Source organism: Dermacentor albipictus, chromosome 8, assembly GCF_038994185.2.
Source record: "Dermacentor albipictus isolate Rhodes 1998 colony chromosome 8, USDA_Dalb.pri_finalv2, whole genome shotgun sequence".
NCBI classification, from domain to species: Eukaryota; Metazoa; Arthropoda; class Arachnida; order Ixodida; family Ixodidae; genus Dermacentor; species Dermacentor albipictus.
The window spans coordinates 69776205-69803750 of record NC_091828.1 but is presented as its reverse complement, the minus strand read 5'-3'; the positions used below and the strand labels follow the sequence as shown (position 1 = coordinate 69803750).

Sequence of the window (27546 nt, the reverse complement as noted above, 5' to 3'; positions counted from 1 at the left end):
ACAAAAAAAAAAACAGTACGTACCTTGCCAACGTCGGCGCCGCGGAAAACATCGTCCCATTTTATTATACACAAACAGTTAACATATTAAGGGTATCAGAGAATATATGCCGAAAAGGGGTTGAAGTTTGCCTTTCATCCCAAAGCTGAAATTCCTTATAACCAAAAGCGAAATATATGAGGTAGGAGGTACCTTATATGTGGTTTAACAACGCCCGACTAGGCAGGTTCGTTTGTGGCACTTGTTATGTTAACTCTAAGAAGTTCGCTAAAGTGAGCCTTACTGCGAGAAGATTTGTGCAGAAATAGTGAATGTATTAGTTTCCAATACATCGCACAATTCGGGAAAAAGGTAAGCACGCCAATGTTAAAATTGCCACCAAAGATCGGTTTGTCATCATTTTCATTGCTCCAAGAGAGGATGGCATTTCAAATATAAAAGAAGCAGGCACGTTTCCCTTGTGGGGAGCGGTAAATGACAGGGAAATGCCTAATCTATATTTCATAGTAATTCATACTAGCAGTCCGCACAGATCATGTCTGAAATCGTTGACATTTGAACACCTTTTATTTGAAGCATAGGACTACGACCAATCATATCACTGTGGTTCACGAAATCAGGTATACAAAGCGATTCCTATTCATCACAATACCGGGTTTTAGGGACCATGTTAATGTGAAAACAAAACATGAAAAATTCAAGCAGTGTCGTTATTTAGTCTTCCTTATTCCTAGCTGCCTGCGCGTTTATATGAAGAAAATAAACGTGGCGCAGTTTTTGTAAACTGATAAGCTGAATTCCCTTGGCGTTCGAAAACTTGCAGCCAATGTCGGTTTATTTTTCTTCTGTTTCAATGACGCGGGGGGAGGGGGGTTAATGATCCTTCTTCCGTGCAGCAGTTTGTGCGAGTAGACTTTTAACGGCAGGCATAAGTGTTCGTTAACATGGTGAGAAGTTCCTGGGCTACCGATGTCGACTGCTGACAGACATCTTCCACGCTCTGCCCGTACAAAAAAGGTATTGAGAAGTCATTGAAGTATAGTTGGTCAATGTTGAGTTTTTTATTGAGGAAATATTCAGTTTGTTGGAGAATTGTTGGGTTGAGCGTTGAGGGCTCTTGAATATTGGCCACTGAAATTTAATTAAAACACCATCGCGTATCTCAATGTTGAATAATTGTAAAGTTACCATTGAAAGACCATTGTGCTTAGACGGCCTGTTGTGTTTGTTTTGTTGAATGGTTGTTGGGTTACCATTGATTTTGCGTTGAACTGACGTAGTAGTTCTGTTGACCTGTTGTTGAGTTATTACTGCCAAAGCACTGAAAATACATTGTGGCCCAGTTGAGATGGCGAAGATTTAAGAAGTCGCCATTGAAATATTATTGACGTTTTGTTAGGATAGAGGATTTTTATTCATATTTTGAAATTGCTTTGCTGTTCACACTTATACGCCCAGGTGCCTGCTCATAACTTTCCCAACCACAAACAATAGCAAAGGAGAGACTGATCAACTTGAAGTACCCTTATTTACACTAAAGATGCGTGCGCATGAAACATTATTACATAAGGCACCACTACATCAAACATGGAGACATAGGCTAGTACCTACAGCACTCTAGCAGTGCAAATACATCTGAAAACCTATGCATATGAATTCAATCAAAACGATCATTGTGGTCTTCACTTTCGACCTAAGTTTATGACTAGAAGGCAAAGCGACTCAAAAGGCAGGGCTTAAGCATACCCTTGTAACAACCAGCTTTGAACACATGAACATTTGAAGCTGCTTTCGTGTGAATACACAAAAGACATCTGAATATGTTACATTAAATTGTTTCGCACACTAACACATCACAGGAAGACCTACGGCTGACTGTGAGAAGGCAAATAACAGACTTGATACAAATGACTTCACGTAAATATATACAAGCTTTAGCACACGTCTTTCACCGCGATTAAAATTTAATGAAGTACCAAAGTAGACTTGCCCGAGCTTTTTGTCTTCGAGATGTATATATTTTCATGTTTGCCAATTATTTTATAAAATAACATCATTCAACTTAGCTACTAATTGACAAGACATCATTTAGAAAGTTGTCGGGCATGGTGAACACCTGAATCATATATTTCTGACGTGCAAGGTTTGATTTCTTCAGAAGTAAACTTGTAAAACTTTTGTTTAATGAATGAAGCTTATTTCCCTGGCACAAGTGAAGAACAAACAGCACACCATTTGATTATGCTAATTTGGGGTACAGAAGAGTTTGTTGGTGGCATTTCCTCAATTTTCTCAAGCTCCCCAGCACCGCCTTCATAAAACACAAGTCAGATAAGACTGCGCCCAGGTCCCGTCCTTACTCCCCCCGCACCTTCCGAATTTCGTGGGTGGCCTCAGTTGACCACTTTTCGCCAGAGTGACACGCCTCACAATAAACCCATCAACACTACAGTCGACTTTGACTGTCAAGGTGTTCTGTTTCAGCGCCAAGAACTTGTGTCACTAAAAGCCAAGTCCTTCACAGACTCGGGCTCTACCACGCGCAACTTTAGCGCCACTGGGACTCACTCTCTGTACACTGGCGTGAGCGACACGAAAGTAGAGGCCACTCGCGATTCATCATGCACGTCCTGTCCCTTGGTCGATCTCACTCAGACCTCGGACTCTTTGATGGTGGCACTTCTAAACACGACAACTAACAGACCAGAACCAATGTCTACAAACCGGCTGGGCTGACCCCGAAATTGCGAGGCCCGAGGCTGACCGGTCATGAGGGTCAGTCACTCTTCTCAAACATCGCCATATTTCGTAGTGTCCAGTTAAGCATTCATTCACGAAATGCCAAGTTTTCCGCACCATCTCCGCCACTACTTGATGCCGGGGCTATTGTAATGCATGCGTCATAGGAACACACGAGCAAAGTCAATTCCATCACGGCCGAGTACGCCTCGAATGGTCTCCGGCGATCGCCCTCATGATCCCTGAACGGTCCTGTCCAATCACCAGGCGAGCTACCACACCACGCGCTTTCCTGTCGCAATGACGCCGAAACAGCGTGCGGGAGGTTCACCCATTACCAATCGCGAAAATACGGTGCCGACGGCACCTCACCCGGCGTATAGCTCACGTCTCTCGACCACATTTCCAATGCATCTCAGGTTTCAGGCTTCCCCGCCACGGCGACGCATGCATTGACGACACCACCGCGCGTCACCTTGCAACATGCGCGTTTGCTTCTTTCGCGTACTTTGTGCCACGAGGCCGTGCAACTTTCGTCCGCAGCGTCACTGTTAGTCGCGACCACCAAAGAACCTTGTGCGACCCCCATCGCCTTCACCAGAGCTCAGACTCCGTCTATGCAGCGTGGCGCCCTGTCGCAGTTCCGATGTGGTGACGCAACGATGACAACGAAGTCCGAGAAGGCGCGAACGGAACGAGCGCACGAGGAGAAAAAAAGAACAGAAAATTCGTGTAGTTGCTTCTTGCATTTCAACGTGGCTTCGTCTTTTTTCAACTTCAAAACTTCAATTTTTTCAAAATTCAACGCCACTGCCACTCTCGTAACAGACTTAAATGGGAGTCTTACCTCGCCGGGCTGACGAGCTTACAGTCCTCTTCATTTTGGACACATTCGTCGGAACCAGGCAAGTAGTATTTCCCATCGATACAGTGGCACTTGTTGCCGAGAAGATGGCACTTCTTCTCGCCGGGAGGACAGGTGCATTGACCGCAAGTGCTGTGGGTAGAAAATGCGGGTTTGGTTGGATAAACCGAGAGCAGACTATTTCAGTTATAATAAAATTCGCATTCTTCGAGATTTTCACGAAGTTCGCTGCATGTTTGTCAGTGTCTCTGCTTGTTTGTCTATCGGCAGGTAGCTTCTTTCAGGTCAACTTGATTCACTTGATAGTCCATGGCTTTATGGGTAACGCACCGGCTGCTATAGTTAAGGAAGTGGCTTCAAAACGATCGTTGGACCAACTTCGTTCCCTCTCTATGTGGCCCTGTGTATGTGGCGCTTCTCATTGAACACTTTTGATGCCAACACGGTTACCTGGCTTTGTGTCACTGAGTATTGGCCGCTATTGAATGAGAAAAAAATAAACTGATTTAAAATATCTCCATTGCAAGGGCAAATCCAACTCAAGAAATATAGAATCACGCAAATGTGTTCAACTGCATATACACATAATCACCACGCGCGTATTTTGCCTTCATCAGGGTAACAATTAAGTAGTTGTGGAAAATCGGAATAGTCTTTAATGTATATAGAAGCTATCCAGCGAGGTGCAAACTCCGTGTATATATATATATATATATATATATATATATATATATATATATATATATATATATATATATATATATATATATATATATAGATATAGATATATATATATATATATATATATATATATATATATATATATATATATATATATATATATATATATATATACGTGAAAGCATTGTTACTGCCATGCAGAAATGTTCAACTAGTTATGTTTATCTGCTTGGCGATTTCAATTTTCCCCAAATCAATTGGCCATGATTGTCATCGTCGTGCAAGCACGCAACCGATTTCATTGAATTAACTTTTGACTTAAATCTTTCTGAGGATCTCAATTACCCCCCCCGTGACAATAACCTCTTAGATTTGGCACTAACTACCGCATCTGAAACCGTGTGTCCTGTGTTAATTTCTGACGGTATCAGTGACCATAAGCTGCTTCAGCTGACGCTCCGAATTCCCATGTTATTCACTGGGTTTCAACATAAAAAAATTCGGGATTACAACAAAGCTAACTACGTTTCCATCAACACTGAACTTCAGTTATTTCTCAGTGACTCATTCTTGACGTCTTTTTCCCAACGTTCCGTTAACGAAAACTGGATACTTTACAAAGACAAATTACTCGCTCTCGCAGACAAATATATTGCGTACGTTTCGGCAGCGAACGACAAATCTATACCATCGTTCAATAAAAAACTTCGAACACTACGTAATAAAAAAAAAAAACGTCCGTACCGCAATGCTATAAATCGGGCAAGCGAGTCCTCATGGAGCAAGTACAAAAAATTCCTTAGTGAGTAAACTTTAGCCTTCTGCACTTCCAAAGACAAGTACTTCGCTCACGACTTACCTTCTCTCCTGAAGACTAATCCGCGAAAATTTTGGCAAACGTTAACACCCGGTAACACCTCTGATATTTCTCTGCTACACGACAAACAACAACTTCTTTCAGACGGGGAATGTTCATCACTATTTAACGCATATTTTTCTTGTGTTTTTACAAGGGAAGACCATTCCGATATTCCAGTGGTTCCGGATTACGATTACCCATTTATGGCACCCATAAATATCTCAACTGAAGGCATTGTTAGCCTCATTAACTTGACTTAAAACCACATCTGCTTGTGGTATTAACAATATTAACACTAGGCTATTAAAAAACACGGTATCTACTTCAAGTGTCATCCTATATCATATCTTCAAGCAGTCCTTGTCGTCTGGTGTCTTGCCCGTTGACTGGAAGATTGCGAAGGTTGTCCCCATTTTTAAAACTGGAGATAGACATATGCCTGAAAACTATCGCCCAATATCGCTAACATCTGTGTCATGCAAACTATTTGAGCACATAATCGCCTCGCACATTTACACGCACCTAGAAAAAAATAACTTTTTCTTTCAGAAACAGCATGGCTTCAGGAAAGGTCTTTCTTGTGAAACACAGTTACTAGAATTTACCACCGGCCTACATAGCAGTATGAACAAGAGTCAACAAATAGACGCCATTTTCCTGGACTTTTCAAAAGCATTTGATCGCGTTGCCCTTTGCCGGCTCATTTCTAAAATACCTCATCTAGGTATCGACTCAGTAACCCTTTCTTGGCTTAGAAACTTTTTATCACTTCTTCGCCAATTTACCGTTGTTAACAATTGTCCTTCTCGTGTCACTGAGGTCACGTCTGGTGTACCACAGGGGAGTGTGTTGGGGCCTCTGCTTTTCCTAATATTTATTAACGACCTACCTTCAAACATTTCCTCCTGCATACGACTGCTCGCCGACGATTGCGTTGTTTACCGACAAATTAATTCTATTAACGATCATACCGCCTTGCAGCATGACCTTCACATTATTAGCGACTGGTGCAATATATGGAAAATGTCTCTTAACCCTTACAAATGAAAATAATATATCGTTCTCACGCAAGCGCACTAGCTCCATATTCACATACACCATAAATAACACGAACCTGTCACGTACCGCTACTTACAAATACCTTGGTGTTAACATAACTAGTAACCTTTCTTGGTCTCCGCATATCACTACAATTTGCGCAACTGCATCTAAAACCCTTGGCTTTCTGAGGCGCAACTCGCAAAATTCATCTGCTGACGTGCGTAAATTAGCATACCTGAAATTCGTACGCCTGCAATTAGAATTTGCATCAGCTGTATGGTCACCACACCAAGAATATTTAATAACCATGCTGGAACGCATTCAGAATAGGGCTCCCCGATATATAACTCAGAATTTTGATCGAAAGTCAAGTATAACGCAGATAAAGCGCAATATTTCTTTACAGCCCCTAGACATCCGCCGGAAGATCGCTTTGCTCTGTCTGTTTCACAAATATGTTCATTCCGATAAGCCATGCATATTACCCCTCGAAACCCCCGTCCGTACGTCCTCAAGATTACATAATCATCATAGCTTCAAGCGCATTATTGGTAAAGCCCCTGCTTTCATTTTATCTTCTGTACCTCGTGCCATATCCCACTGGAATGGTCTTCCCGATGATATCGTCACGATAACGGAACGCAAAATATTCCGTGAACGCCTGTGCATGCTTTTTACATAATCTCCTTCTTTTTATATATCTGCTATGCTTGATCATGCTGTGCTTTGTTTTGTTTTTAGTTCAGCCACTGTACAGTTGTCTTAGGTTTATTTTTGAGCTGTTACACACCAAGTTACACACCGCGGCCGCACATTTAATTTACTTAAAGACAGGGACACATTTTTGAACCTTTTACTAAGTCGGAGAGAGATTGCTGCGAGCGCGCTCTGCGGTGAGAGATAGACGACGTCACAGCCGGCGAAGCCAATGGCGCGCCCCAGCTTTGCTGTGAGATTATTATGTCACTATGATGTTGCATTTAACCCCATTCCCCACTGTGTCTCTTCCCTGGAATGATACGTAGATGGATGTATATGGTCTATATGCGTAAGCATTTCTATGCCAACCCAACGAGAAACTTGTCCACCCGTGACGTAAGATGAATGCAATGGCACATACCCTCCTAAACAATGGCTCATACCCCCGTAGTAGGGTTTCTGTGGTCGGACCACGAGTGTTTCACCTAGGAATAAACAGCTTCGCCGTAAAAGCGCTCGTAGAGTGCACTTTAAGCTTTTATAGCTTTTAGGCGCTCTGATGTAAGCCGAGGTTTTCTGGCCTTGCGATGCCATTCTCTAATTTTGTGAGGAAAACATTCGTTATACGCGCTTAAAAGTTGGTGTACAAAAAAAAACAATAGGAGCCTTGCCATCGTCAGTGCCGCGGAAAACGTCGTCCCATTTCGCTATAGACTAACAGTTGACAGATAAAGGGTATCAGTAATTATGTGCTGAACAGGGGTTCAACGGTTGAACCTGGCCTTGCATCCCAAAAATGAAATTCCTTATAGCTTAAAGCTAAATGTGATAAGAGGTAGCATATGTGGTTTAAGGACACCCGAGCAGGCAGGTTCGTTTGTGACACTTGTTATGCTACGCACCATCTCACCCACTACACGATGCCGGGGCTATATTAATGAATGCGTCGCTAGGACTACCCGAGCAAAGTCAATTCCATCACGGCCGAGTACGCCTCGAGTGGTCTCCAGCGATCACCCTCATGATCCCTGAACGGTCCTGTCCAATCACCAGGCGAGCTACCACACCACGCGCTTTCCGGTCGCAATGACGCCGAAATGCGCGAGGTTCACCCATTACCACTCGCGAAAATACGGCGACGACGGCACCTCACCGGGCGTATAGCTCACGTCTCTCGACCACATTTTCGACGCATCTCAGGTTTCAGGCTTCCCCGCCACGGCGACGCAAGCATTGACGACACAACCGCGCGTCACCTTTCAACATGCGTGTTTGCTTCTTTCGTGTACTTTGTGCCACGAGGCCGTGCAACATTCGTCCGCAGCGTCACTGTTAGTCGCGACCACCAAAGAACTTTGTGCAACCCCCATCGCCTTCACCAGAGCTCAGACTCCGTCTATGCAGCGTGGCGCCCTGTCGCAGTGCCGATGTGGTGACGCACCGATGACAACGAAGTCAGTGGCGTAGCCAGAAATTTTGTTCGGGGGGGGGGGGCTACGCCACTGGCCCAAGATATATATATATATATATATATATATATATATATATATTGGTACGCATGAAGAAAACGAAGACCAGTGAACGTGCTTGCGGTCCCGAGCAGAGGAAGGAAGAAGAGGACGACGCTCAGTTGATAAACCAGCTGACCGCGCTTGCGCTCACCTTCGCGACTTAAAGTAAACGGTCCCCTTCATCCGTAAGGGTTACAAACGGTCTCCTTCGCACGCAACAAAGTGGTGGAGGTGCAGGGTACCGCTCACAACAACGGAACCATCACTGCCGCAGCTTCGTCGAAGCCGTCGACTTGCCGGCCTCCCGCCATCAGCCGTGACCATCTTCGACATGCCAGAAGAAGGAGCCACTCCGAGGGCAGCGCCTAGCAGTCCACTGCCTTACTACGGAGTTCCACCCAGCCTCGGAGGCAAAGCGGGGGAAGATGCCGACGAGTGGCTCGTCCACTACAAACGAGTGAGCAAATCCAACGGGTGGGATTCAATCGCTCAGCTCACCAATGTGGTGTTCTCCCTGACCGATACCGCCCTCGTGTGGTATGAGAACCACGAGGACGCGCTTACGACGCGGGACCATTTTGTTGACGAGCTAAAGGCTTGTTTTGGGGACTCAGTCACCAAAAAGAAGCGTGCGGAGCAGACACTGTCTCAACGGGCGCAGCTACCAGGTGAGACATGCACAACATATATCGAAGAAGTATTAAAGCTGTGCAAGGTGGTCAGTGCTCGCATGTCGGAAGAAGATAAAGTCGGACATTTGCTGAAAGGAGTGGCTTAGGATGTGTATAATTTTCTAATTGGAAAGGAGAGCCTCAGTTCTGTGTCTGACGTCATTCGGCACTGCAGAACTTTTGAAACGCTCAAGATGCGTCGGATTGCCCCAAAGTTTGGTAGATTGGCAAACGTTACGACGGTTGCCAGTGTGGACACGAGTCCTTGCCTCGACGTTCCTTCCACCATCCGACAGATCGTCCGCGAGGAACTTTCCCGCCGCGAGGAGTTGCATTCAACTGCTGACCACCATGGCGTGTACACGTCACGTGAGGCTATGATGACGCCACATTCGGCCCCTTGGCAACCGATGGTTACCGCAGCGGCCGTAGAGTACAGCGCAGCCCCACAGCCGAGGATGACAACATGCCTTCAGACTCCGCGCTATGACCAACGCGCTCAACGCATGCCTACTCGACGCCCGTTGTATCGTCGTGACACACGCCACGAACCAACCCACTACACGCGGGAAAACGATAATATCCGCTTCATCGACGAACAACGAAGGTTTCGACCTCTCCCGGTGTGTTATTCCTGTGGCGTCCCGGGTCATATATCGCGGTTTTGCAACCAGCGTATGACCACGTGGTATGGCCAGCCCTCAGAGTTTTCTCGGCCCTCCGAACGGTCACACGCTGCCCCGTGGCCAGCACACGTATCATCTGGCGACGAGTATTGGCTCAGCGGCTCCCGGAATCGCTCCCCGGCATCTGACAGGAGTTTGACACCCCCACCGCAACGTCGTGCTCCCCGTTCTCCCTCACCGCGGCATCGCACCACGTCCCCTTCGTCACCGGAAAACTAGCTAGCGCGGCCGATGGAGGTGAGGTCGCTGGAGACGTGCTTTTGACAGAAATACCTCCTGTGTTGATGCTGAAAAACAAAGTGCGCGTGCTTGTAGATAATGTCCCTGTGATGGCTCTGGTGGACACAGGCGCAACAATTTCCGTCATGAGTGTCTCTTTTAAACATGTGTTAGGGCGAAAGGTTTTGTTTAAATGGGATGAAGATTCAAAGTTCTGCGGAGTGAGTGGTGAGGCATTGCGACCTATTGGTGTGTGTAGTGCTGACGTATTTTTGGGAGGCCATGTTATTACGACAGAGTTTGTAATTATTCCTCGGTCGACTCATGATGTTATTCTCGGCATGGACTTCTTGCGGGAGTGTGGTGCTACTGTCGACTGCCGCACAGGAAAGGTATTGTTAAGTGGTAGGATTCCATCAGGACTCCTGGAGAACCCTGTAGATCGCGAAACTACACTGTGTGTTTGTGGTGATACGGTCATACCTGCATCATCTACCGTTTGCGTTCCCGTTGTCTGCTGCGGCGCCGATTCCGACTGCTTCGAAGCTACCGTAGAACCGATGAACTTTAACTGTATGAAGAAGAATGTGTTGGTGCCACATTGTGTGGTGTCGATCAAAGGTGGACGCACTGGCTTATGGACCGTAAACTGTTCTAAGGAGCCCGTTATACTATCAGATGGCATGAAATTAGCCTTCGCCAGGGAACACGCGTCCTTATCAGTGGCTGAACTTACAGATGTGCCGGAAGAACGTGATGGCCACAGTTCGGAAACGGCCCTTTTGTCGATGGTAAATAAATCGCTCAGCACGAGTGAACGCCGAACGTTAGTGGGTGTGCTTTCGAAGCACGTTTCGGTATTCGACTTTGCGCAGAAGGACAATATACCTGCAATCCCCGCGTCTCGAACGCGCCATACCATCAACACGGGTTCGGCAAATCCGATTAGACAAAAGCCATATCGTGTTTCACCATCAGAGCGCCAGATTATCAATGAACAAGCGCGCGAAATGATGAAAAGGGAGTTGTACAAGAGTCAGCAAGTCCGTGGGCAGCTCCAGTGATTCTTGTTAAAAAAAAAGATGGATCTTGGAGATTTTGCGTCGACTATCGCCGTTTGAATGCTGTAACAAAAAAGGACGTGTACCCACTCCCACGTATTGATGACGCAATAGACTGCCTTCATTCCGCCTCTTACTTTCCCTCAGTAGATTTACGATCCGGCTATTGGCAAATTCCGATGCATCCTGACGACAAGGAGAAGACTGCCTTTATAACCCCTGACGGGCTCTTCGAATTTAATGTGATGCCATTTGGACTGTGCAACGCTCCGGCAACTTTCGAGAGATTTATGGACACTGTATTGCGTGGCTTGAAGTGGAACATCTGCATGTGCTACCTCGACGACGTCGTCATCTTTGGCCGCACCTTCAGCGAACACAACTCGCGTCTGGATATTGTCCTGAACTGCATCAGAAACGCTGGTCTAGTGTTAAGCTCTAAGAAATGCCACTTCGGAGACCGCCAAACCCTTGTGCTTGAGCACCTCGTCGACAAGGATGGCATCCGCCCTGATCCCCAGAAAACAGCAGCCGTTGAAGCGTTCAGTGCACCTCGCTCTGTAAAGGAGCTCCGTAGTTTTCTGGGGTTTTGTTCCTATTTCCGCCGATTTATTCCTAAATTCGCCGACGTTGCGTATCCGCTGACATGCCTGCTACGGAAGGACACCCCCTTTGAGTGGACTCCGGAGTGTGACTCTTCTTTTCGTCAGTTGAAGTTCCTGCTGACGTCACGACCGGTTCTTCAACACTTCAGTCCTTCAGCTCCGACAGAACTCCATACAGATGCCAGTGGCATAGGTATTGGTGCCGTCCTAGTTCAACGCTACGGTGACCGCGAACACGTGATCGCATATGCAAGCCGCTCATTAAGTAGGCCCGAGCAGAATTACACTGTGACGGAACAAGAATGCCTAGCGGTAATATTTGCGGTTCAGCGGTTTCGTTCTTACCTGTATGGACGCCCCTTTACAGTGGTCACCGACCACCACTCATTGTGTTGGCTTGTGAATCTTCGTGACCCTTGTGGCCGCGTTGCGCGCTGGGCGCTCCGACTGCAAGAATACAGCTTCACCGTCTCTTATAAGAGTGGTCGACGACACGCTGATGCGGACTGTCTCTCGCGTATGCCACTTAGTACTACGGACTGTGACGCCGCCGACTTCGATCACCTCGTGGCTTCTTTGTCGCCGCGTCTTCCAGACGTCGACTGCTTCAAAACCGAACAGCGAAAAGACGGTAAATTAACACCGCTCTTCACCGCTACGACCACCTCGACGACAGCACACAATTTCTGTGTACGTGATGGACTCCTCTATAAGAAGAACTTTTCCAGCACTGGCGCACGTTTTCTCCTAGTGGTGCCAGAGAGCCTTCGCACAGCGATTCTGAGTGCTATGCACGACGACCCTACGTCTGGCCATCTAGGTTCGGCGAGGACGCTCTACCGGATTCAGGAACGCTTTTATTGGCCTGGAATGCGACAATCGGTTGAGACGTATGTGGCCAGCTGCATGCAGTGTCAGCGCCACAAACGGCCATCTACTGCTCCAGCAGGTCTTCTGCAGCCGATCCCGCCTCCAAGCACGCCTTTCCAACAAGTGGGCATTGACTTCGTAGGCCCATTTCCAAAATCAGCCAAGGGAAACCGTTGGATAGTTGTTTGCGTCGACTACCTCACACGCTACTGCGAGACGGCGGCAGTGCCCTCCGCAACTGCCACTGACGTTTCAACATTCCTGCTGCAATATGTGATCCTGCGACATGGTCCGCCTCGCGTGATCATCAGCGACCATGGACTACAATTCACAGCAGACGTCGTAGAGGAGCTGCTTCGTTTGTGTGATTCCCACTTGCGTCACTCGACACCATACCATCCACAAACGAATGGGCTTACGGAGCGCACCAACCGAACAATTGTAAACATGCTATCTATGTACGTTTCATCCGACCACAAGAACTGGGATGACGTACTGCCTTTTATCACGTACGCGTTCAACACCGCCAAGCACGAGACCACCGGCTATAGCCCTTTCTTCCTGCTGTACACACGGCCACCCCGGTACACAATCGACACTGTTTTCCCCTTCTGCAGTCACGAAAATCCCACTGTCGCCGAGACTCTCTGCCTCGCCGAAGAAGCTCGTGGTATTGCTCGTTTGCGCACTTTGGCATCGCAGGACAGATCAAAAGCACGCTACGACATTCGCCACCGTCCGGTAGCCTATCGCCCTGGTGATTTAGTCTGGCTGTGGACTCCAGTACGGAAACGCGGGTTATGCCAAAAGCTTTTGGCCACCTACGATGGACCGTTTGTGATTATTAACAGACTCACGGTAGTCACGTATAACATAGCTCGCCTCACGGCAAGTGGTAGAAGAGCTGCCAAGACACAAGTGGTCCATGTCGCCCGCTTGAAATTGTTCACGTCAAGACACATGGATTGACTCGCCCGGCGGGCTTCGTCTGCGACGAGAGGAATGTTACGCATGAAGAAAATGAAGACCAGTGAACGTGCTTGCGGTCCCGAGTAGAGGAAGAAAGAAGAGGATGACGCTCAGTTGATAAACCAGCTGACCGCCCTTGCGCCCACCTTCGCGACTTAAAGTAAACGGTCCCCTTCATCCGTAAGGGTTACAAACGGTCTCCTTCGCACGCAACAATATATATATATATATATATATATATATATATATATATATATATATATATATATATATATAGCTGCACGTTGCAGCTCAGCCTCCTCCTTAAGAGGAAGCTTTAGCTCGGGTGCTCCTATTTAAGTACATGTAGAAGGGGAATTCCTTTTTCCCTGCAATCACTTAACCAAATTTGAGGAGGTTTGTTGCATATAAAAGAAAAAGTTTAATTGTAGTGACTATTGAATTCGAATTTTTCATTTAGGTGGTCAATAATTTATTAAAAATTGGCCAAAATTGAAAATTTTCAGAAAACGAAATTATCAAGTTTAAAACTCCGACTCCACAATGAAAAATGATATCACAATTCTGTGAATTGCATCTAATAGTACATCTACAGCGGACAAAATAGATGTTACACATGAATCTAAAAAAAATCTAGTATTGTGGAAATACGGCTTTTGCAGAACCCTTGTACACAACGTAACCAATTCACGTAAGATACAAATTGATACAGCAAATTTGTCCGCTTTGACTGTTATAGTAAATGCCGTTTACAGAACCACAATATCTGTTCTTCATGCATAGCTATTAGTTTGTAAACGTCGTGCTTCTATTTTTTCAAACTTTTGAATTTTCCAAAATATTTTAAACAAAATTCAAGCCCTAAATCGAAGTTCCGTTTCCAACAGACACTAGGATTTAACTTTCTCTCTGAAATGCAACCAATTTCAATAAAAGCGATTAGCAGGATTATCTCAGAAAACCGTTTCTGCGTTTTACAAGTATTTGAATAGGCCGCGTCGGATTGGGCCCGAGCTAACGCTTCCTCTTAAACAATTTATCGAGGGATCAAATACATGAATAATAACTACGTTGTCATTGCCAAAGATGCTGCAAATGAATTTTTGAAAGCTACGCACTGTAAATACAAGTAAAATATGTATTTTTTCATAAAATATTATGCTCGTATGTGCCAAAAATTGTGCCCAACATAACTGACGTCAATGTTTCCATGTTTTTTGTCTATTTATTAAGTGAAGAAAATATAACACGAACTTTAGAACTATATCAGTTCGAAACCAGGAAAGCAGTGCATGCCGCTGATATGAAAAATTAAAAGGCAATAAACTGAACAAGTTGAGGACAAATATCTTAATGAAACTTTGTCATTCAAGAACCGTGCTCACATTCTTGTATATATGCAATGGCCAGTGAAAAATCTCAATGACGCTATCGTTTGTTCCAATGTATTACGCAGGAGTAGCTGTCCCTTGTCGTGTATCGTGAGTAATTGCACCGAAGTTATAGTCGCGACTGAGAGCACGTGTAAAAAGCAGGAGTTCTGCAAGATATATGAGGGCAAGTCAAATGAATGAGCCAACAACGGGGTACTTTATTAAAAGTAGTCTTCATGAGAATTTAGACATTTGTTCTATTGACTAACGAGTTGCGTGATTCCCGTCTTATAAAACTCCTTGGGTTGCTGCTTCAAGAAGTCTGTATCTGGTTCCTTTGTGCTGTTTTTTCGGTTGTCACAAAATGTAGAAGTCACAAGGTGACAGGTCTGAGCTGTATGGCGGATGTTGCAGCGTTTCCCACTTGAACTTTGCCAGTTTTGTATTAACCACATAAGCGACGTGGGGACAGGCATTGTCGTGGAACAAGATGACCCCATTCGTCAATTTTCCACGTTGTTCGTTCTTGATAGCAACACGCTGCCGTTCTGGCGTTTCACAATATCGGAAACAATTGATAGCTTCTCAAGATTTAGCAAATTCTATCATTAATGGACCCTGTCGACCGAAAAAAAAAGTCAACAACATCTTTCCAGCGGAAATGATGGCCTTTACGTTCTTTGGGCGTGGTAACTTCGAATGTTTCCGCTGTAAGCTTTGCCGTCGTGTTTCAGGCTCGTAGTAGTGGCACCAAGGTTCGTCCCCGATCACAGTTGCAAACAAGAAGTCGTCATGCTCATTGTGATACCCGATCAGATGAGTCAAGGCAGCGCGAAACTTCTCCGTCTTCTCGCGATGGATAAAAATCTTGGGGATCCATTGCGCACCAAAGAGCCGATAACCGAGAAGTTCATGAATTATGGCGTGAACCTAACCGTGACTGATGTTCAGACGGTCTGCCAGTTCATCGATGCTTATCCTCCGTTCTTGTTTCAGCAGCTCATGAACTTTGAAATTGTGTGGGGGGTGATTGTACGATGGTTTTGGCCCGGTCTTGGAATGTCTTTGCAACGTCCTTTGAACCGTTTGCTCCAACGCTTCACAGTGGTCAATGAAATGCAGTGTTCAATGTACGCGGCAATCATATGGTGATTAAGTTTCTGTTTTGGAAACACCTTCAGCTGTCAAAAACTTCGCGACACCGAGCTGTTCAACTTTTGAAGTGTCCATTACGTGACGCAATCATATTCAACCCAGTGTATGAGAGCATTAAAGAACATTTATCTTCACACCTGCGTGTCACTTTTGTAAATGAGACATGCCGTTCTCCTGCGCGCATGCCTCGCAGATAATGAACCAAACCATTATTGTGCGGTTAGAGTAGACTCACTTTCATTTGACTCGCCCTCGTACATTAAAAATGCAAAGATACAATGGGATATGCAAATGCGAAAATACGGCTTGATAAAAGACAAAAAAGTGTCACTGGAAACAAAGTTCACTGCATGTATACACAAAACCTCGCAACAAGATATTTACGTATACGTATAAGTATCCAATGAGTCTATGTATATAAGAAGTAACTGTATATACCGCGTCAAACAAGCCAAATAAACATGTTGCACAATCATAGATTCACAAAATTCTAGATTCCGCCCCCATTCCATCCAATCCCCCCGATGTATTGCGCGCGACGGAAGGCGGCGCGCTTGCTCCCCGCTTTTCTTCTTTGCGCACACAAGACTGAGCCACCATTGTCGGCTCACCCATTCCACCTCCCCTCCTACGCTTGCACTCGCACATACAGCATGCAGCGCGTGGTCACGATGTTATCACCCTTGGACTTTATACGAAACATACGAAACGCATAGGAAAGTATGTTGGCCAGAACCTAATGCCTACTTCGGGCACCTAATGAGGCTACGGAAGGAATACCGAAGAAAACATGAGACGCTTCGCCCACTGAGAACCATACGCATACTTCTCAGTATCCTACAGCGGCGAAACAAGACTTTCCGGAAAGGTTCCGCTCAAGGAATGCGGTGCAATTCTTCGAGTCCCCACAGTGATGGCGGCGAGCGACCATTGTTTTTTTTTTTTCTCGTCTGCTAGCCAGAAAGCGTCCAAAACCCTGTTCGGTGAAAATCCACTCGGCCAGAGCAAACCGAACGCGCACCGAAGTGCACCGTACGTTGGTCGGGGCCATACGAGAAAAACGTATGCGCTCCGGCTGGCTCTGGCAGCCCGCGGGTAGGGCAGCGAGAACAAAAAAAAAAATTGAAGAGGCTCAATGTGTCCTCGCGAATAAAAGTCAAAGTAGAAAAAATAAATAAGAACGTAGTTACTTTGGCTGGCTTTAGTGTCATGTTCTGGCGTAGGTTAAAAAAGAAATGTTGATATTTTTATACGTGACATGACGGCACCAATGAACCACCCCAACGCTTCGTCTCATTGGACCTCGCTGCCGGCTTTGTCAACTCGTCTGCTAGTGTGTTGATTTGGCTTGTCTCGTTGTATGTTCCGATGTAAGACTTTAGAAAAATCAATAGACGTTTGGCGTCAAATGTTTATAACAACATTAAACCCACAAAGTTCCGCAATTGAAAATCTAAAGCACAACTTTGGAAATGTCAATGCACCTTTCACATCAAGAGCTTATGAGATTTATACCCATAAAGTTTCGCAATTGATATCCATGCGCTCCATCAATTCCGTGGCCTCAGTGTGATGCCGCGGCGAGCCCGCTCACCATCAAAGCGCCCTTGAAACTTTATGCTCGGATGGGAGTGCTTGGCGTTATGTGACTCCCGGTGTATGGACGTTGCCACGAAATCCAGCCCGAGTTTGCAATCTACGCGGTTAAATGTCTTTTCGAGCGTCAAAAAAGACATTCTAGACAAAATCCAGAGTGATTTCCGGCGCCGGGGGTCGCTTTGGTCGGCGGTGCATGGACAGCACGAAAAAATTTCGGGGGGGGGGGCTGAAGCCCCATAAGCCCCCCCCCCCCCTCCCTGGCTACCCCCTTGAACGAAGTCCGAGACGGCGCGCGGGGAACGAGCGCTTGAGCAGAAAATGCACAGAAATTTCGAGTAGTTGCTTCCTGCATTTCTACGACGCATCGTCTTTTTTCAACTTCAAAACTTCAATTTTTCAAAATTCAACGCCACTGCCACGCTCGTAACAGACATAAAAGGGAGTCTTACCTCGCCGGGCTGACGAACTTACAGTCCTCTTTATTTTGGACACATTTGTCGGAACCAGGCATGTAGTATTTCCCATCGATACAATGGCACCTGTTGCCGAGAAGATGGCACTTCTTCTCGCCGGGCGGGCAAATGCATTGAGCGCAAGTGCTGTGGAAAGAAAATGCGGGGTTGGTTAGATAAACCGAGAGCAGACTAATTCAGTTATAATAAAATTCGCCTTCTTCGAGATTTTCACGAAGTTCGCTGCATGTTTGTCAGTGTCTCTGCTTGTTTGTCTATCGGCAGGTAGCTTCTTTCAAGTCAACTTGGTTCACTTGGGAGGCCATGGCTTTATGGGTAACGCACCGGCTGCTATAGTTAAGGAAGTGGCTTCAAAACGTTCGTTGGACCAACTTCGTTCCCTGTCTATGTGCCACTGTGTATGTGGCGCTTCTCGTTGAAACTTTTTGATTTTGATGCCAACATGGTTACGTGGTTATGTGTCACTGAGTATTTGCCGCTATTCAATGAGAAAAAAATAAAATTATATTGAATATCTCCATTACAGGGGCGAATCGAACCCATGAAGAATAGAATCACGCAAATTTATCACATATTCCTACAAATCACGTAGTTCCCAGACGCGGATTTCGCCGTCATCAGGGTAACAATTAAGGAGTTGTGGATAATCGGAAGAGACTTTAATATGGGATCTAGCCAGCGAGGTACGAAGTCCGTGTTTATTTTTTTTACAGGGTGAGCTATCAGAGGCCCATTCCAATAGTGTTTATGACTCGGTTATGTACCGCAGTTACCAAGTGAGACTCCGGGGCCACACATTACATTCAAATAAAGAGAGACCCAATTCTGAACCTATTGCGAAGTCGGAGAGAGATTGCTGCGCGCGCGCGCTTTGTGGCGAGAGAGAAACGACGTCACTGCCGGCGAAGCCAATGACGCGATCTGGCTTCGCTGCGACCTAATTATGTGATCATGTTATTGTCTTAGCCCCATCCTCCACTGTGTCTTTTTCCTGGAATGATACGTAGATAAATGTAATAGTTTTGTATGCGTAAGCATTTCTATGCCTATCCAAAGAGAAATTTGTCTCTCCGGCACGTAGGACGAATGTATACCCCCGCAATAGGGTTTCTGTCGCCGGATGACGAGTGTTTCGCCTAGGAATATACAGCTTCGCTGTAATTGCGCTCGTATAGTGCATTTTAACGTTTTACAGTTTTTAGGCACTCTGAGGTAAACCAAGGTTTTCTGGCGTTGCGCAGCCACAATGTAATTTTGCAAGGAAAGCGATCATTATACGCGCCTAAAAGTCGTTCTACAAAAAAAAACAATAGAAAAAACACTACGTACCTTGCCAACGTCGGTGCCGCGGAAAACGTCGTCCCATTTTATTACACACAAACAGTTAACAGATTAAGGGTATCAGAGAATATATGCCGAAAATGGGTTGAAGTTTGCCTTTCATCCCAAAGCTGAAATTCCTTATAACCTAAAGCGAAATATATGAGGTAGGAGGCACCTTATATGTGGTTTAACAACACCCGACTAGGCAGGTTCGTTTGTGGCACTTGTTATGTTAACTCTAAGGAGTTCGCTAAAGCGAGCCTGACTGCGAGCGGATTCGTGCAGAAATAGTGAATGTGTTAGTTTCCGATACATCGCACAATTCGGGAAAACGTTAAGCACGTCAATGTTTAAATTGCCACCAAAAATCGGTTTGTAATCATTTTCATTGCTCCAAGAGAAGATGGTATTTCAAATATAAAAGAAGCAAGCACGTTTCCCTTGTGGGGAGCTGTAAATGACAGGAAAATGCCCTAGCTATATTTCTTAGTAATTCATACTCACCAGTCAGCACAGATAATGTCTGAAATCTTTGACATTTAAAACCTTTTATTTGAAGCATAGGACTATGACGAATCATATCACCGTTGTTCACGAAATCAGGTATACAAAGCAATTGCTGTTCATCACAATACCGGGTTTTAGGGACCATGGTAATGTGAAAACAAAACTTGAAAAATTCAAGCAGTGTCGTCATTTAGTCTTCCTTATTCCTAGCTGCCTGCGCGTTTGTATGAAGAAAAAAAAAGGGGCGCAGTTTTTGTAAACTGATAAGCTAAATTCCCCTGGCGTTCAAAAACTTGCAGCCAATGTCGGTTTATTTTTCTTCTATTTCAATGACGCGGGGGAGGGGAGATAAAGATACCATTATCTGGCTGGCTGAATCGCCCGCATGTCTCGGTAATTCCTTCAAAAATGTACGCGAACCTTCAGTTAGCGTCCTTCTTTCGTGCAGCAGTTTGTGCGAGTAGACTTTTTTAACGGCAGGCATAAGTGTTCGTTAATATGGTGAGAAGTTCATGGGCAACCGATGTGGACTGCTGACAGATATTTTCCACGCTCTGCCCGTACAAAAAGGTATTGAGAAGTCATTGAAGTATAGTTGGTCAATGTTGAGTATTTTATTGAGGAAATATTCAGTTTGTTGGAGAATTGTTGGGTTGAGCGTTGAGGGCTCTTGAATATTGGCCACTGAAATTTAGTTAAAACACCATCGCGTATGTCAATGTTGAATAATTGTTAAATTACCATTGAAAGTCCATTGTGCTTAGACGGCCTGTTGTGTTTGTTTTGTTAAATGGTTGTTGGGTTACCATTGATTTTGCGTTGAAGTGACGTAGTAGTTTTGTTGACCTGTTGTTGAGTTATTACTGCCAAAGCACTGAAAATACATTGTGGCCCAGTTGAGATGGCGAAGATTTGAGAAGTCGCCATTGAAATATTATTGACGTTTTGTTAGGCTAGAGGATTTTTGTTCATATATTGAAATTGCTTTACTGTTCACACTTATATGCCCAGGTGCCTGCTCGTAACTTTCCCAACCACAACCAATAGCAATGGAGAGACTGATCAATTTCAAGCACCTTTATTTATACTAAAGATGCGTGCGCATGAAACATTATTACAGTACATAAGGCACCACTACATCAAACGTGGAGACATAGGCTAGTACGTACAGCACTCTAGCAGTGCAAATACATCTGAAAACCTATGCATATGAATTCAATCAAAACGATCATTGTGGTCTTCACTTTCGACCTAAGTTTATGACTAGAAGGCAAAGCGACTCAAAAGGCAGGGCTTAAGCATACCCTTGTAACAACCAGCTTTGACCAAATGCATACTTGAAGCTGCTTTCTTGTGAATACACAAAAGACATCTGAATATGTTACATTAAATTGTTTCGCACACTAACATATCACAGGAAGAGCTACGGCTGACTGTGAGAAGGCCAATAACAATCTTGATACAAATGACTTCACGTAAATATATACAAGCTTTAGCACACGTCTTTCACCGCGATTAAAATTTAATGAAGTATCAAAGTAGACTTGCCCGAGCTTTTTGTCTTCGAGATGTATATATTTTCATGTTGCCAATTATTTTATAAAATAACATCATTCAACTTAGCTATTAATTGACAAGACATCATTTAGAAAGTTGTCGGGCATGGTGAACACCTGAATCATATATTTCTGACGTGCAAGGTTTGCTTTCTTCAGAAGTAAACTTGTAAAACTTTTGTGTAATCAATGCAGCTTATCTCCCTGGCATTAACAAGAACATTGATCACGAGAAGAGTTTTGCCACAATTAGTTTTTCACTTTGTTGCAGACATTTCTAGTCATGGTCTGTCATAGCAATGGTTTAGCGCCTCGTTCACCGAGGCTATGCGCAAAGAGATAGAGAGAAAGTCGTAAGGGAAAGGCAGAGAGGTTAACAAGGCTGAGCCCAGTTGGCTACCCTGCACAGGGGAAGCGGGTAAGGGAACTGAAAGAGGAGAAGGAAGGACTAAGGTGACAGTCTCCACTGTTATGCACAGAAGCGTGCACCACTGGGTCAGTCACAGGCGGCCATAGAGGCTGGTGCATTTCAAGAACCGCATCAGCGCATTTGTGGCCTTGCACATAGCAGACGCACGAGACCACGCACCCACGATCTTCTCCTCTGCTAGAGTACGGTCGTCTAAGTGGTCCAAAGGTGTACGAAGGGCACTCCTTTCGTCTTAGCATGCAGGGCAGTCATACAGGATATGTTTGGTGTTTCTTCGACACCACATCTGCTACAATTGGGACTGTCCGCCACTCCGATTAGGAATGAGTAAGCCTGTGTGAAACAAACACCTACTTGCAAGCGCCACATTAGTGTTTCCTCCTGTCGGTTACTGACGAAAGTTCACGCACAACTGTATAAACGTCTTTTATTAAACTGCACTATTTTACTTCAGTCAGCGACCCATGACATAAGCGAGAGTATTGCATGCACTTCTTTTCTTCTTTCTATGATGCATTTAATTGCATTCGTCTATTGCGTCTATGCGCCTTTGGCACCAGTATCACATTTTTTCAGGTCTATTTTGTGTGAACGCCACATAAATTACTCACGTTAGCGTTACTAACCACCACTACCACACACCCCGGAAGCTTGTGAAACCGCAAAAAAAAAGCTACAGATAAACGTTCGCTGTGTCGCCCCGGCACCTAAGAATGCTCGTAACAGTGAAGAAATGTGATTCTTACATGATGCGGTTGGGGAATATGCAGTCCTCCGCCTTTCGGACGCATTGGTCGGCCCCAGGAAGGTAGAACTCCCCATTGATGCATTCACATTGGCCGCCGAGCATGCTGCACTTTGCAGAGCCGTCCGGACATATGCATGTAGCGCAAGCACTGCGGTAAGACAATGCGATGAATATAGAAGAATCCGACAGTATCCTGCCTCTGCTCTTCCATCACACTCGTGTTACATCTTTTCGCTCTTTACCCTCCTCCCCGACGCTAACGTTAGCTTCTTCAGTTTTCTAAAGCAGATTCAACGCGCTGCGAGAGCACCACACTCTGTGCGAGATAGCCTACTAACCATGGAATGTGACCGAAGCAGCTAAAGAAAGCCATTGGTCTAAAACAGGGCTGCACCGGCTTGACCTTATGATAGAATTCTCTTCTCTTCATTACTGCTGGATAATATTGATTTTCCATTTCTTGGATCATTAACAAGGGTATTTCATCGGTTTGGATCAAAGAATGTAAAATACATTTTCTTTTCCAACGCTGAAGCTTGCAAAATAGCTTCCCATAGGAAGTTGCAAGTCCTTGTTACGTGTTTAGCGCTTCGAGTACCATACCATGGATAAAGAAATGCATACATTATTGATGTTGATGAAAAAGCAGTGAAACAAGTATATTCATTCAATGAATATATTTATTTTGTTATATTCGCCGTAGTTATTATTTCTTTTATTGCACGTGTTTTACCGGCTTCTCTGGAGTGCCCATGTTAGGTGGATATATATAGTCATATTGTCACTTGGTAGTGACGGTGAAGGAGAACACAGTAGCAGTACTGTGAAAGACAAAACTAGCTTTTATTGGGCGAACCTGTGCCCACAAAACAGGCTACACTTCAAGCACAACGATAGCGGCGAACACAGTCGGCGATCGTCGAAAATCTGATCAGTGGCACAAGCGCGTCGCCTTTTATAGATCAGTCGTCGAATGTTCCAGATTAACTGATGGAACCCGCGTGTCTTCCACAAAGTTCTGCACCATTCGTGTCACGCGATGAAATCTGATAACACAAGGTTCGGTAACAACAGACACGCGGATAGAAGCGTCGATAACTTTCCAGAAACGTCGGATACATGCAGTCGCATCCCTCGCTGTGCGTTTACAGTTGTTAAGCGGCGAAACGTGGTTGCCCGATGAAGATAAGTACACGTGTCATTACCCCCCTCTTAAAAAGCATCGACCCGATGCTGCAAACAAACGAAAGTAACAAAGAAAAGCACTCGTAGCAAAGAAAACAACAAACTAAGGAAGTTCATCAGCGTCCGTAAAATGGTTTAAGGCGCACCACGTGGACCACTTCAGATCGTGCGCGGCGCCGCTGTGAGTGCGAAATGCCGTCTGGCACGACCTCATAGTCTAGTGCGCCAATACGTCGGATGACCTTGTAGGGTCCGAAATAGCGTCGTAGCAGCTTCTCACTGAGTCCTCGCCGGCGTATCGGGGTCCATACCCAAACACGGTCGCCGGACTGGTACTCGACGAAGCGTCGTCGGAGGTTGTAGTATCGGCAGTCGGTCCTCTGTTGGTCCTTGATCCGCAGGCGGGCGAGCTGTCGGGCTTCTTCGGCGCGCTGGAGATAGCTAGCGACGTCAACATTCTCTTCGTCAATGACGTGGGGCAGCATGGCGTCCAGCGTCGTCGTCGGGTTCCTGCCGTAAACCAGCTTAAACGGCGTGATCTGTGTTGTTTCTTGCACCGCCGTGTTGTAAGCGAAGGTTACATACGGCAGGACCGCGTCCCACGTCTTGTGCTCAACGTCGACGTACATCGCGAGCATGTCGGCGAGGGTCTTATTCAGGCGCTCCGTGAGACCATTCGTTTGCGGATGGTAGGCAGTTGTCCTCCTGTGGCTTGTCTGGCTATATTGCAGAATGGCTTGGGTGAGCTCTGCTGTAAAAGCCGTTCCTCTGTCGGTGATGAGGACTTTTGGGGCGCCATGTCGCAGCAGGATGTTCTCGACGAAAAATTTCGCCACCTCGGCTGCGCTGCCTTTCGGTAGAGCTTTTGTTTCAGCGAAGCGGGTGAGATAGTCCGTCGCCACGACGATCCACTTATTCCCGGATGTTGACGTCGGAAACGGCCCCAACAAATCCATCCCAATCTGCTCGAATGGTCGACGAGGAGGTTAGATCGGTTGTAGTAACCCTGCTGGCCTTGTCGGTGGTGTCTTGCGTCGTTGAGAGTCTCGGCATGTCTTGACGTAGCGGGCGACGTCGGCGGTCAGACGCGGCCAGTAATACGTTTCCTGTATTCTCGACAGCGTCCGGGAGAATCCGAGGTGCCCAGCAGTTGGATCGTCGTGTAAGGCGTGCAGTACTTCTGGACGCAGCGCCGACGGAACAACAAGAAGGTAGTTGGCGCGGACTGGTGAAAAGTTTTTCTTCACGAGTAGGTTGTTTTGAAGCGTGAACGAAGATAGTCCACGCTTAAATGCCCTAGGGACAACGTCGGTGTGCCCTTCCAAATACTCGACAAGGGCTTTTAGCTCCGGGTCCCCTCGTTGTTGATCAGCGAAGTCTTCCGCGCTTATTATTCCAAGGAAGGCGTCGTCATCCTCGTTATCTTGCGGCGGCGGGTCAGTGGGGGCGCGTGATATGCAATCGGCATCTGAGTGTTTTCGTCCGGACTTGTATGTTACAGTAATGTCGTATTCTTGTAGTCTGAGGCTCCACCATGCCAGCCGTCCTGAAGGGTCCTTTAAGTTAGCTAGCCAACACAACGCGTGATGGTCGCTGACCACTCTGAATGGCCTGCCATATAGGTAGGGGCGAAATTTCGCTGTAGCCCAAACGATGGCGAGGCATTCCTTTTCCGTTGTGGAATAATTGCCTTCTGCTTTTGACAACGACCGGCTAGCGTAAGCTATCACGTGTTCATGTCCATCTTTTCTCTGGACTAGGACGGCACCGAGGCCTTGGCTACTGGCGTCAGTGTGAATTTCGGTATCGGCGTGCTCGTCGAAGTGCGCAAGTACGGGCAGCGACTGCATGTGTCGCTTGAGCTCTTCAAATGCGTCGGCCTGCGGCGTTTCCCACTTGAACTCAATGTCACATTTAGTTAGCTGTGTCAGCGGCTCAGCGATGCGTGAAAAGTCCTTGACAAATCGCCTGTAGTAGGCACACATGCCAAGAAATCTACGCACTGCCTTCTTGTCGGTGGGCTGCGGGAACTTTGCGATGGCAGCTGTCTTCTACGGGTCGGGGCGGACTCCAGACTTGCTGATGACGTGGCCGAGGAACAGAAGCTCATCGTAGGCGAAGCGGCACTTTTCTGGCTTCAGAGTGAGCCCTGATGACTTGATGGCCTCGAGTACTGTTGCAAGCCGCCTAAGGTGATCGTTGAAATTTTCGGCGAAGACAACGACGTCATCCAAGTAAACGAGACAGGTCTGCCACTTCAATCCTGCTAAAACCGTGTCCATGACGCGCTGGAACGTTGCAGGCGCCGAGCACAGTCCAAATGGCATAACCTTGAACTCGTAGAGGCCGTCTGGGGTGATGAAGGCGGTCTTTTCGCGATCTCTTTCGTCGACTTCTATTTGCCAATAGCCAGACTTGAGGTCCATCGACGAGAAGTATTTAGCGTTGCAGAGCCGATCCAATGCGTCGTCTATCCGTGGGAGGGGGTATACATCCTTCTTCGTGATCTTGTTCAGTCGACGATAATCGACACAGAAACGTAGGGTTCCGTCCTTTTTCTTTACCAGGACAACAGGCGATGCCCACGCGCTTTTCGACGGCTGGATGATGTCGTCGCGCAGCATTTCGTCGACTTGTTCTCTTATAGCTTCACGTTCCCGCGTCGAAACTCGGTAAGGGCTCTGGCGTAGTGGTCGAGCGCATTCTTCGGTTATTATGCGATGCTTTGCGACTGGTGTTTGTCGAATCCTCGATGACGTCGAAAAGCAGCCTTTGTATCGTCGAAGCAGACTTCTGAGCTGTTGCTGCTTAATTACGGGGAGACTTGGACTTATGTCGAAGTCCGGCTCGGCAACTGCAGTCGTCGGGGTAGATGCGACAGAATCCGAGAGGACAAAGGCATCGCTGGTTTCCACAATTTCCTCGATGTATGCGATGGTCATGCCCTTGTTGATGTGCTTGAACTCCTTGCTGAAGTTTGTCAGCAACACTTTCGTGTTTCCTCCGTGCAGTCGAGCGATCCCTCTTGCGACGCAAATTTCACGGTCGAGCAGAAGACGTTGGTCGCCTTCGATGACGCCTTCTACGTCAGCGGGTGTTTCGGTGCCGACCAAAATAACAATGCTGGAGTGAGGCGGGATGCTCACTTGATCTTCGAGCACACTCAAGGCATGGTGACTACGAGGGCTCTCCGGCGGTATCGCTTTATCTTCCGACAGGGTTATTGACTGTGACTTCAGGTCGATGATTGCGCCGTGTTGGTTCAGGAAGTCCATACCGAGAATGACGTCTCGTGAACACTGTTGGAGGATAACGAAAGTGGCAGGGTAAGTTCGGTCATGAATGGTTATTCTTGCCGTGCAGATTCCAGTGGGCGTGATGAGGTGTCCTCCTGCGGTGCGAATTTGAGGGCCTTCCCATGCAGTCTTAACCTTCTTCAACTGGGCGGCGATGTGTCCACTCATGACGGAGTAATCAGCCCCTGTGTCCACTAAGGCGGTAACCGCGTGTCCGTCGAGAAGCACGTCGAGGTCGGTGGTTCTTTGTCTGGCGTTGCAGTTGGGTCTTGGCGTCGGATCACGGCTGCGTCGTGTTAAACTGAAGCTTGAACGTCGCGGCGTCAAGTCGTCTTTCGTCGGTGTAGTCTTGGCTTCCTGACTTCGTCGGGACGGCGGTGTGTCGTCATTAGGTCGTCGAGATGGTTGCTTCGTCGTCTTCGTCA

The 27546-nt window shown here is 46.4% G+C and overlaps 1 protein-coding gene across 19 annotated transcripts in view; it reads right to left on the bottom strand.

The window, feature by feature from the left end:
- The window catches only part of LOC135914492 (kielin/chordin-like protein), a 584091-nt gene that overhangs the window by 192526 nt on the left and 364019 nt on the right, over positions 1-27546 (bottom strand). For 15 of the 19 annotated variants that reach the window (XM_070523555.1, XM_070523565.1, XM_070523554.1 and 12 more), the window contains 3 exons: positions 22639-22788; positions 18053-18202; positions 3587-3736 (listed from right to left, as the gene is read on the bottom strand). In XM_070523555.1, coding sequence (XP_070379656.1) covers positions 3587-3736; positions 18053-18202; positions 22639-22788 — 450 coding nt within the window. The remainder of the gene's footprint in view (positions 1-3586; positions 3737-18052; positions 18203-22638; positions 22789-27546) is intronic. The other 4 variants (XM_070523557.1, XM_070523561.1, XM_070523564.1 and 1 more) reach the window with 4 other exon arrangements.